The sequence below is a fragment of the Mauremys reevesii genome, linkage group 9 (genome assembly GCF_016161935.1).
Source record: "Mauremys reevesii isolate NIE-2019 linkage group 9, ASM1616193v1, whole genome shotgun sequence".
In the NCBI taxonomy this organism is placed as follows: Eukaryota; Metazoa; Chordata; order Testudines; family Geoemydidae; genus Mauremys; species Mauremys reevesii.
Window position 1 is genome coordinate 57,551,182 of NC_052631.1, and position 12,822 is coordinate 57,564,003.

Sequence of the window (12,822 nt, forward strand, 5' to 3'; positions counted from 1 at the left end):
TTTGCCAATTTTTTACCCTAAACCACATGTTAATGGGGAGGAACAATGCTTGCACTCTCTGGATGTTAGGTGGGCTTTGGCATTCTATATTGAAAGGACCAAGCCATTCCACAAAACCCCACAGCTCTTCATGGTGATAGCTAAAAGGATGAAAGGTCTTCCCATTTCTGTTCAGAGGATCTCATCATGGGTGACATCTTATATCAGAGCTTGCTATGACCACACAGACATTCCCCCTCCACCGAACTTCACAGCTCATTCAACAAGGTCTCAGGCCTCATCAGTGGCCTTTCTGACTCAGGTCCCCATTCCGGATATCTGCAGAGCAGTAATCTGGTCCTCAGTACATACATTTTCAGCTCATTATGCCATTACTCAGCAGGCAATAGACCATGTGCAATTCGGCCGAACAGTACTACAGTTGGCTTGCCCCTCAACTCAGAGCCCACCTCCGATACTACAGCTTGTGAGTCACCTAAATCAGAATGGACATGTGCAAACACTCAAAGAAGAAAAAATGGTTACTAACTTTTCCGTAACTGTTTTTCTTCGACATGTGTTGCACATGTCCATTCCAAGACCCATCCACCAGCCCCACTCTGAGTGGTCGGTAAGAAGTAACTAAAGAGCGCAGGCTTGGCGGGGGCCCCCTTGTACCAGCTCTAGAGCCAAGCTGACAGATACCAATAGGGGAAAAATTTCCGACAACCATGCTCAGTGCGTGCACATACCTAAATCGGAATGGACATGTGCAACACATCTTGAAGAACAATAGTTAGGGAAAGGTTAGTAACCGTTTGTTTGTTTTGGTTTTTTTTCCCCTGTCCAGCTCCAGTTTTCATGTGTGTAGACTTCAATTTCTGTAGTAAAACTGCTTTCCCAAAGTGTAAGAGCAGCTATCTTAGTGTTTTATTACTGCTCTAAAGTTATTGGAGAAATGCTCTGTGTACTGTCTTGAGCCTAGTGTGTTGTGTTATAATTTTTGTATAACTGGTTCTGTGAACTAGTGAAAGGGTTGGAGGGATGAGAGAGAACGGTTGATCTTTCTACCTCCAGCCATCCCAGATGATTTTACACAGTGTTGCTGCTTTAGATGGACTAACCTGTCAAAACTAGATTTATACATTTTGCCCTGATGTCCTGTACCCCATTTACTGGACTAAACTTTAGGGTGGGAAAGGGAGCTGACCTTTGAACTATCTGATTGATAGACCGCCTGAATCCAGACAAGGCTACTTTCTAAGTTTGAATGATAGCACACTTGGTACACAAATTTGGTTTAGGTGTAGAAACAGATTGTTTCAGCAATCTGCTTCTGGTTTAAATGGGGATTGATTCACTGGAGGATTTTTAATCCTTAGAACACTAGCAATTTCCAGACTATCAGCCAAATGATTCTTAGGGGATGTGGATAAGTATCTGATATCTCTGTAGACTACAGCTTACTCCAGGATCATCCCATGTTGCTTAGATCAAAAGTACATTATCCTGGTCGTCTTAATATCTGTTTAAAAGATTCCTTAATTTGAAAGAATAACATTCAGTGGACGTGAAAGGGAGGCTCAGCCTGTTCTCTGTGGGTGATGATGGACTATGGGGAAGAGATGTGTGGGAAAAGGGTGGCTTGACCTTTTTTTCCAGTGGAAGCCATGACTTTTTGGCAACAATTGCTCAGATGATGCTGTTTGGTTAGTTAGCCATAACTGGCTATGGGGGCAGGAGTGCCAGCAGTTAGGGAGGGAGCTGAACTCTTAAAAGACTTTTGGCAGCTTCCTGATAAAATCTGTTTTATCAAAACAACCGACTTGCATAGGGTGCATGTGTGTTGCCCTACTGTTAGTCAGATCTAATGGAGGGGCATCTACATGGGTTCAATGGGTGGGGAGGCCGTTTCCCACTCAATATTATCATCTCTTCACCCACTGGGGACAGTGTTATCTAATACTTAGCACTTACATAGCATTTAACATCTTCAACGTGTTGTACAAACTTTAATCCTGCCAGGATTAGGTAATTATTATCCCTGTTTACAGAAGAGAAAGCTGAAACAGAGATGTTAAGTGTTGTGTCCACAGTTCCGGTCCAAAACTTAGTCCACTAGAATATGCTGCCACTAGATTACATATGAGCTCTCTACTCAGTTATACATTGATTTTTAGTCCAGTAGGGTGTCTGATTATTAGCTCTTCTGGCTATAACAAAATAACTTCTATGACAGCATGCAGAATTTTAAAATATTTGGGGTATTTTATTTGGTTCTTTTAATCAAACCCTGAGCATATGTTGATGTGTGATATAAAACTTTAGTGCTGAAGACACTTTAGCTTTATAAGAATGTTAAATATTTGCCTTTGTAGAAGAAATTAATGGAAAAAACACACATACAAACTACGCAAGAATTTTCAGTTTGTTGGGTCTGCTCTGATTTGCATTTATCAAAATGCCCTAGACCCAGATAAATTTTGGCCCTGTCTTCACTACAGTTCAAACCCATGTTAGTGCAATTTTGTCTAATATGGTTTGACCCAAAGTTCACACAGGGATTATTACTTCAAATGTTATTGATCCGTGAATTACAATAGGTTTCTCTATGCTTCTGTCAGTGATAGTTCATTAAGGGGGAAGGCACTATTTTTACCTCTTCTCCAGCAGGTGGCAGTACACCTCTGACATGTTGAGAGCTAGCCTTCCTGCATTTAGCCCAGGCTTAATTAGTGTCAAAGTACAGACCCAGCAAAAATAGAACCATGTTAAATTGGACCATTTGAATGAAGTAAGTACTATCATAAATGTGATAATGTGTGGGGGGTGATAAAAAGAGGGTTGGTTAGTCTGCTGGAAAAGAGAATTACAGAAAGAATTATGTGCTATGGTCTTTAAAAAGAAGCAGATGAAAGTATTGATACAAATGAGTTAAGAGTTGGGAGATTTCATAGAATCATAGAAAATTAGGGTTGGAAGAGACCTCAAGAGGTCATCTAGTCCAATCCCCTGCTCAAAGCAGGACCAACACCAACTAAATCATCCCAGCCAAGGCTTTCCCTTCTGTAAACACCTCCCTAGGTAACCTATTCTAGTGCTTCACCACCCTCTAGTGAAATAATGTTTCCTAATATCCAACCTAGACCTCCTGCACTGCAACTTGAGACCATTGCTGCTTGTTCTGTCGATACAATTACTGCAAGGTGGGTCTTGTCTCAAGCAGTCAGCGTTAAACACCAGGTATTTGGTTTACAGCTTTCATTTCTAGCAAAATTAATTCAAAGCCGACATTGCCTCCTGATGTCTTTATTAGCTACTTAACTGTTGACATTACCTTAATTGTGGGGGGAAGGGGAGTGGGGATTTGTCATAGCAGAGATCCAGTGTGGAAAACTGCCTGCTGCTGCAGTGTAGTGGAATAAATCTGGAAGATTGCTTCTTAGCAGAGAAAATAATCTAGGTTGATACAAGAGTGTTATCCACTACTTGTGGTGGGTTTTTTTATTTATTTATTTATTTATTTTTATAAGTGGTACTTGTGCTGTGTAACACGTTCTCCGTAAATCCTTAAAACTGCTGATATGTTACTATAGGAAATGCATTATGAGCATCCATATAATTTCAGACACCCATCATCACTGGGTTTTATGTACCTATCAATTATTTCACTTGGTTTATGATTAGACTTTCAGTGCTTTGTAGAGTTTTTAATAACTCTCTCATTTACCCCTGGCATTGAATGGTAACCTTCCTAAGGGAGGCATCTCCTTATCAGCCTTCGGCATTATCCCTGTCTAATCAGTATTCTCTTCACAAAGGTTATTTTAACTCTAATAGTGCGGCCTCAGGATGGTTGGTTGCATTTTCTAAAGCAGCACAGAAATTCTAGATTAAAGATGCAACTGTGTCTCCAGGCAACCAGCACCAAATATTTATCCTGACTGAGACTTGCAGACAATATACTTTTTTTTTCTCAGGCTGCTTAGGGGAACAGTTTGCTTTTTAAAAAATAATAATGATGATGATTATTGTTGGTTGCAATACTGAAATTCTGTCCTATTTCCTACATGAACAAGTCATTTGGTCTTAGTTGGAAGCTTGTAAGAAAATAAAGGATTAATCAAAGGAGGAGTAAATATGAGCCATTCAGCATTTGATGAAAACCTTTTTTAAATGCCAAATTAGAACAAGAGTTTGCAGCCCCACTGATTATGAGTAAATGTTGTGTTGTTAAATGGTGCTGGATTAACAGCACTGGAATAGGAAATCCTCTTTCCCAGGTAGTGCCAGGTATAATGTGGGGTTTTGTGGGATGATGATGATGATCTGCTCGCTTAAAAACTGGATAGAGACCACAGATTCATTTAATACTCTACCAAAAAAAAAAAAATCTCCTTGTATTGATTAAAATACTTGGATCCTAACTAACTTCCTTTGCTCAATATTTTTCTTTCCTTGAAATGGGAACTGAAAGCACTTTAATAAATGAACTGAAAGGCCATCTGATCTCACTCACTGTAAGTTCTTCTTGTATCCTCTGCAGAGAGGCTATTCTGTTACTTGCAACTGTAGTCCCTATGCCTCCCGTAGCAACAAACTTGGTTTTTTTACTCTTTCTCCAGAAGGCTGTGCTATGGTGTTTTTTTCTTAAAAACTTAAATAAGCAGTGGTGCCAGTATGTTTAAATTTTTCATCCTTTTGCATTCTCTTCCCTAGTAGTCTCTCCCTCCCACCCCCAGTCTTGTGTTAAGATTCTATTGACCTGTTTCTATCTTTCTCACTCCTGTTATTCTTGGCCGTTTGGCTAAATAATGTAAAACAATATCTTAAGTTCTCTGTGTACAACTCTGTCCTGCCCTGGTAAAGGGATGGGCTTGATGATCCAATACATCTCTCCCATCTCAAACTCCCCTGATCATTTGGATTCAGGCTGAGATGGTTTAGCTGCTGCTTCCACATACCTACTTGTTATTGAATCTTAAGGGACTTTGTCTTGACACCTCAAGCCATTGTACTTCTCTGCATTGATAACTAGATCTAGCTGTAATGTGGACAACTTAAAGGTCAACAGTATAAAGGTAAGCTGAATACAAGAAAATTTAGTTGTCTAAATGGCTAATTTTAATGAGGACAGGTCTAACCTGCTGCTTTCAGTCAGGATTCGTTAAACTGGCACCCAAGGTAAATGTAAATGCTCTCTAGTATATGATTTTTTGGTTTCAGCTTCTCAAATTCTCTGTTTAGTTTTAATATCCATAACTGAGACTTGAATGAAATACACTGAATGCACTTATTGCAGTGACTGACTCCTGCCAACAGAGCAGAAACACAGTATGATTCTGATTGGATTAGATAAGCAGATCATTTACCCACTAAATGTTTTTATTCTCTGGCAACCTTTGATACTGAAAGAGGAAAGAAATAAAAGGATTGTGTGGGGAAGGAGATAACTACAGTTCAAGCTCCCAACGGTAGAGGTTGTTTTCTTAACAGGTTTGTAGCAGCAATCTTTCTATTTTGTGTTTTGTATATAGAAATGTATATAGACTCTGTGGTTTTCTTTCAGCTAAACTTGTGGATGCGCCAAATGCTGAAATGAACCACTGTGCTCTTTAACATATAGTATGAAAGGAGAGGTTGTCATGAAATACCAAATGCATGGTATGGTGTTGAGCTAGACTGGGCTTTTTCGTAACACGCTAGTTGAACGTCATCGAAGTTATTAGCTAAAATTAGCCTTTTGACCGGCAGTCTAGTTTACAGCTCACCAAGATGAAAGTTTGTGTCGTCTTCGCAGAGTGTTTCAGACCTGAATACATTTGGTCTTATTTACTTGACACTTTGATATCAAAGCATGAGACACTTTATCCTTACATTGGCTAGGTAATTTTTGTCCCTCTTCTGCCCTAGTTTATAACTGACAATTAATATAGAAGTGTGTATCTCATCTACAGCACTATCCATTTGTAATCTGAAGCAATCCAATTCTTGGTTAAGCTGTTTCTGTTAGCCCTGTTTTATGCAAAACAGATCTAAGGAGCGAAAACTCTCTAGATCTTTTTTTTTTTTTTCTAAAGCCAACATGAGAGTCTCAGGGATATCATCTCGGGTTCAGTGTGTACAATAGTAGGTAATACGGTTTGGATTTGTAAATTGTATAAATATCATCATGTAGTTAACTGCTGAGCTCAAGGTAGCATCTTTTGAAGACTTGTTTGCTGTTTTATTATTGTAAAGGTTTTTCACCCGATTTGGCTAATTCCCTTTTTAGGGCTGCTGATGTTAGAAGTATGAAGTTTGTCCACAAAAACGATTGACTGTTGCTGGCTAGAGCCAGACAGTGGAAAAGCAGGCACTGTCATCTTTCCTCAGCCAGCTCTGCCAGGGCACCTTATTCCTGAGCTGCAGCACTATGTCTTGCCATTCTGGCCCCAGTTTCTCTTGAGCAGCTACTGGACACTGAAGTGAATAATTAGGGACTAGAATGAGACCTGGCTAATTTACTTTCATGTGTAGCCATTGCACTGTCTCAGAGCTTGTTTAAACAAACGCTTAGTTTTCAGACCAAGCTGGGGTGTTGGTCTGCCCTGCACTAACCTGCTGGGCACTAAATGTCCATGTGAATCCTGCTGCCACTCACTGAAAGTCCCCTAGTGCATACTGATCTACTCCCATATCAAGCAGCATAAATTAAAGCACACTACAAAACTGTGTGTGGCAACAGGGTCCGTATGGACACCTAGTGCATGACAGCAGACAGCCTACTTCAGGCTAGATTTACACTCCAGCTTGCCACAAACTAGTGTTCATTTAGACAAGGCCTTCCTGTGGCATCTGGCTCTTGGGAATGTTGGGTGCTTATTTGTTTCAATCCTATCTGATTCACTAATTAATTTTATGTAGGAGGGAGCATTATCGGATGGTCAGAGCAAGGGAGTTGGATTCAAAGGGCTCCTGGGTTGTAGTCTCTGCTTCACAGTGACCTGCTTGTGCCCCAGTTTCCCCAACTGTAAAATGGGAATACTTCCCAACTTCTCAGAGGCAGGGGAAGCATAGTTAGGCATTGTTTGTAAAGTGCTCCTTGGATGAAAAGTATCCAAAGTGCAATTTATCTGACCCCCACCCCTCTTTCTTTTTCTTCAACTGGTGTACATTGGACACCATTTAAAAACTTAACATTGGCCAATGTGCTGTGATTTCTGAACCATGGTATCACCTAATACAGGAATGATGTAGGTGGTGACTTTGGTACTAGGAGTGGAGGTGCATGCAAATTTTCAATGTCTTTCATGCTTGGGCACTTAAGGTGATAATTCAGTGGTTCAAACGTGCTTGTCCCAAGCCACAGGCCTGTAGGGCAGCAGCATACTTTTTCTCTTTTCCCTGCCTTCCTTCTGCCCCACCCTCTCCAATGTTGAGCCAAAACGCTTTCATTCTAAGATGAAAGCAGATGATTAGCAAAACAGTCTGCTTGCTTGCAGCCTGCTTAAGAAGGATTGTTAGGTTTTAGTAACCACCAGAATTAGCAACTTCTTGATTGTTTTCCTATTGTCTATGAATAATTTATGGACTGAGTTCAATTAATCATCTTATTGATATTCTGACCTTAGAATTCTGTAATCTCAAACAACTTCCATTTTACAAAGGCCATTCTGTTTGCTGTTAAGACTGGCAAGTGTTATTCAGAGAGATTAACCTAGTTACTTCCTCTGCTTAGCACTGCAGATAGAGTCTTAGACCCAGATCCTCAAAGATACTTAGGTGCCTAACTCCAATGAGAGTTAGGTACTTACATACCTTTTGAGGATCTGGTCTTTGGAAACTTGCAGCCTCTGTATTGCTGCTGTTCTTACCAGCATCTGGATGTCCATGAGCAAGTAAAGCCTTAAGTGGAGATGCTGGAAACGAGATCAGGCTTCATGTTCAGAAGAATAGAAAGGTATGGCGAATCAGAGCAGAGTTAGGGTAAACCTTCTTTTCTGATTGATAAAATGATGAAGGAAACACCTTGGGGGAGGGATAGCTCAGTGGTTTGAGCATTGGCCTGCTAAACCCAGGGTTGTGAGTTCAATCCTTGAGGGGGCCACTTAGGAATCTGGGGCAAAAATTGGTCCTGCTAGTGAAGGCAGGGGGCTGGACTTGATGACCTTTCAAGGTCCCTTCCAGTTCTAGGAGATTGGTATATCTCCAATTATTTTTTATTACCCAAAATGAGAATTAAAATGAAACAGATAAAAAATCATTTTCTATAGTCTCCATCTCCTGCTTGATGCAGTTATATTTTCCAAACATTCCTATATTTAATATTATTGATCTAAAGCTGTTGATTGAAAGCAGGGTAAAGGGCACCCAGATATCACTGTGGTGGGTGCCCTGTCAGTGTTGTTATAACAACAGATGTGGATTCCTGCTGGGTGGGTTCTGATTTAAGCTTAGAAACCTGCATGGCTGTGAAGTAATTGAGAATGTAGTAGTAGTAGTAGTCAAAGTTCAGCAATAAAGCCCCCTATTAAAAAAAGTATTAGTTAAAAACCTGAAGCATATTAAATTATTTTCACTGTACAGCTGATGATGGCTGTGTAGATGGTGTAGGGCACGGGTCACTTGCTGGTTTGAACTAGAGAACATGGTGGATTCTATGTAACTTGAAACAACTCAGTGCTACTTTGGGCACACTGCCAGGCTTCACCTAAACTTGCTCCTATTACTGTTACTTTCACCTTCCCACGCTTGTCTTTCATCCAGCGGTTGTGTTTTGTCAGTAACATTGCCTGTAAACTATTTTGGGTTGGCACTATCTTTGCCCTGATTGCCACCTTTGTAATAAAGATAAATAGTAACATAGAACCAGCCATAGTAACATTGGTGTCTCTCCTTCCTCTTGAATTTCCCCAGTATGTGGTGCCACAGGTTGACGCATCTATTCTCCAGCACCCGGTGCCTGCTGAATAGAGGCAGTGGACACCAAATATCATGGCAGCCCCGTTACAGAAAGAGCCTCCCTGCTGTATCCCGTTGGCACCATATGGCCCCAGCGTCTCTGAACTGTGCCTGGCAATTACATGGTGATCATTTAGGTAAGGGGAGAGAGTGTATGCGCATGCACGTGTGTCGGTGTGTGTCCACCTCTCAGTGTGGGTCGGGTGGGAGGCAGCCTTTTCTGATTGTGCTTTACAGTGCTGGTGATCCTTCAGTCAAGTCACTCTTAATTTCCACTAGTGTAAGTGAGAGTAGAGTCAGATCACAGCCCTCTTACTATACGGTTTAGAGCAGGGGCGGGCAAACTTTTTGGCCTGAGAACCGCATCAGGTTTCGGAAATTGTATGGAGGGCTGGTTAGGGGACGGGGTCGTGGCCTGGCCCTCCCCCCTGTCCGCCCCCCCCCCCAGGACTCCTGCCCCATCCAGCCCCCCCTGTTCCCTGATGGGCCCCCCGGGGCCCCGTTCCATCCACCTCCACCCCACTCCCTGACCCCTGACTGCCCCCTGCTGCCCCATCCCAACCCCTCCTCTCATTCCTGATGGCCCCTCTGGGACCCCTGCCCCATCCAACCAGCCCTTTTCTCTGTCCCCTGACTGTTCTGAGAAAACCCCTGCCCCTCGCCACCCCATCCAACCCCTCCTCTCATTCCTGACTGCCCCCCCGCCCAGGATCCCTGTCCCCATTCAACCTCTCTGTTCCCCGCCCCTTGACCGCCCCGACCCCTGCCACTGCCCCCCCCCCCACTCCCCTGCCCTCTATCCAACCCCTCCGCTCCCTGCCCCATTACCGCACTGCCTGGAGCACCGGTGGCTGGCGGCACTACAGCCATGCCACCCGGCTGGAGCCAGGCTATGCCGTCACCACCACGCAGCACAGAGCACCAGGTCAGGTTGGGCTCTGCAGCTGCACTGCCCCAGAAGCTTGCAGCCCCACTGCCCAGAGGCTGTGAGGGAGGGGGAACAGCAGGGGAGGGGCCAGGGGCTAGCTTCCCGGGCCAGGAGCTCAGGAGCCAGGCAGGAGGGTTCTGCGGGCTGTAGTTTGCCCACCTCTGGTTTAGAGGTTTGGTTTGGTATTTTCAGGGACATATGGGACCAGGTCATCTTCATGCCCTAATGGTTTTGAGGCAGCCCAGTCTAGCAGGCTAAGGCAGAGTTCTATCCCATCTCAGCCTTGACTTGCTGCGTGGCTTTGAGCAAGCCACTTCAGCCCCGTGACAGACAGAGAAACAGACTGGTAAGGCAGCTGACAGACCAGTTAATAACCGCCAGTAGCTCCAGCGTTTAATGATATCTGATACTTCTTAGCTAATTTCTGCTCTGTTTGTTACCTGAAGGTAATTCACTATCCATGTGTAGCCTTTCAGCGCAGCCCACAGGGATACGAACAGTCACCATGTCAAGATATACCTTGGGCATATCAAATGAGTAGGGCCCTACCAATTTCGTGGTCCATTCACAATCATAGGATTTAAAAATAGTAAATGTCATGATTTCAGCTATTTAAATCTGAAATTTCACAGTGTTGTAGTTGTAGGGATCCTGACCCAAAAAGGAGCTGTGGGGTGGTTGCAAGGGGTTATTGTAGGGGAGGTTACAGTACTGCTAACCTTACTTCTGCATTGCTGCAGGCAGCAGTGCTGCCTTCAGAGCTGGACAGCTGGAGTCCAGCTCTGAAGGCAGAGCCGCCAGCAGCAGCAGCGCAGAAGTAAGGATGGCATGGTATGGCATTTCCACTCTTACTTCTGCACTGCTGGTCCCTCAGTCAGCAGCCGCCACTCTCTGGCCGCCCACCTCTGAAGTCAGTAGCGCAGAAGTAAGGATGGCTTGGCATAGCATGGTATGGTATTGCTATGCTTACTTCTGTACTGGTGCTGGCGGGGCGCTGTCTTCAGAGCTGAGAACCTGCCGACAGCCGCCACTGTCCAGCCTCCCAGCTCTGAAGGCAGTACAGAAGTAAGAGTGGCAATACGACGACCCCCATCCCCCTCTAAAATAACCTTGCAACCCCCCCTGCAATTCCCTTTTGGGTCAGGACTCCCAGTTTGAGAAATGCTGGTCTCCCCTGTGAAATCTGTATAATACAGAGTAAAAGCACACACAGGACCAGACTTCAAGGAGGGAGACCAGATTTCACGGTTCATGATGCGTTTTTCATGGCCGTGAATTTGGTAGGGCCCTACAAATGAGGCTAGTTTAGGGGACCTTTCTATTTGAAAGCGTCTTTTAAGTATCCAGACTAACACGGCTACCCCTCTGATCTTTTAAGTATGTAATTAAAGGAAATTGCCCAGTATTTAAGATACAGTTGGTCCAAAGCATGATGCAATGCCCAATTGCATATGGATCTGGATACTTGGATTTCAAAAGCCAAGCTGGACTCTCCTCTTACACAAAGACATTCTTAAAGATATCAGAGCTGTCTGAGACAGGTTTAAGCTGTTTGGGGATGGGAGAAAGGCAAAAGCACCCTGCCATGCTGTGGGTCAAGGAATATTTCAGTGTCAAGCTTAGTGCCAGTGCACCAGTGGTTTCCATTGTATTCAGATGGGCCTGTTGATTTATACCTATCCTATTTGGCTGGACTTTTTCCTCTTTCTGTGTTTCTATACAATTGCCAGTTAACAATATGGTTTCAGCCATACTGAAGGGAGCATCTTACCTCAGACGGTTTCTGGACAGCACTTCTGCAAAGGGAATGAAATAGTCTGGTCTGTCAAGGAATAAGGAAGACAGGAATAAGTAACTGCCTAGGTACATGGTCAGCATGGCTAAGGCTGCAGTCTTCCTTCCCAGCAGTGTCGCAGGAGGGGACCTCTGGGCTCAGTGAGAATTGAACAACCTATAGAATATTAGGCCCTGGTTAAAATAACACTTGCCTAATATTCACAACACCCCTTGGCAGTAGATAGTGTGTGTGCAGTGGTTTGAGGGTAAATACTAATAGACTTTGTAGTTGCTGCAAGTGGGCCTTTACAGGTGGGGTTCTTAGCCTTTTGGGGTACATCTACATGGCATCTGGGAGGTGTAATTCCCAGCTCAGGTGGACATAAATGTGCTAGCTCTGATAAAGCTAGCATACTAAAAATAGCAGTGTGGCCACGACGGCTCAGGCTAGCCGCCCAAGTCTGAAATCCTTGATATGTACTTGGCCCGCTGTGGCCACACTGCTATTTTTGGTGTGCTAGTTCGCACAGCGCTTACATGCATGTCTAGCTAAGTGGGGATTACACCTCCCAGCTGCAATGTAGACAAATCCTTAGTTTTATCTTGTTTGACCAAGGACTCTTTTTTAACTATCTATTTCCCCAGAGCTCAGGTATGCAGAGACCCGGATGCGCTTTGATTACGTGTGGCTGCGTGATCACTGCCGCTCAGCATCCTGCTACAACACCAAGACCAACCAGCGCAGCCTAGACACAGCTAGTGTGGATCTGTGCATCAAACCAAAGACTGTCCGAGTGGATGAGACCACGCTCTTTCTAACATGTAAGTCAAGGGAGTCTGCACTAAATGTTATGAAGGGGCCCAGCTGCAGCCAACGTAAACATTGTCATTCTGCGAGATGTCCCTAGGTGCTTTCTACAGTCAGCACATGCCTTAAATCATTTCCAGGGTTGTGTTGCTTTTAACTGAAAAGGAAACTCAGTTTGTTTTCAATGTGTCTAAAAAGCTGTTTCTCACTAGTGGAGATCTGAAACTTGGGGCTTGTCTGCATGGGGAAATTTACTGGCATAGCTATACTGCTATAGTCATAGTGATATAGTGGCATAATTATAAATCCCCACTCTTACAAGAGTGCCTTTTTCCAGTTTAGTTTATACCACTGCCAAAGCGACATAAGCTAAACCAGAAAAAGGCAC

At 43.7% G+C, this 12,822-nt stretch overlaps 1 protein-coding gene across 7 annotated transcripts in view; it reads left to right on the forward strand.

Annotated features, from left to right (window-relative positions):
* The window catches only part of TMLHE (trimethyllysine hydroxylase, epsilon), a 103,021-nt gene that overhangs the window by 15,765 nt on the left and 74,434 nt on the right, over positions 1-12,822 (forward strand). For 4 of the 7 annotated variants that reach the window (XM_039487706.1, XM_039487710.1, XM_039487713.1 and 1 more), the window contains exons 2-4: positions 3,126-3,185; positions 8,878-9,059; positions 12,272-12,448. In XM_039487706.1, the coding sequence (XP_039343640.1) occupies positions 3,126-3,185; positions 8,878-9,059; positions 12,272-12,448 (419 nt within the window). Of the gene's footprint in view, positions 1-3,125; positions 3,223-5,387; positions 5,476-8,877; positions 9,060-12,271; positions 12,449-12,822 lie in introns of those variants that run through there. The other 3 variants (XM_039487709.1, XM_039487712.1, XM_039487707.1) reach the window with 3 other exon arrangements.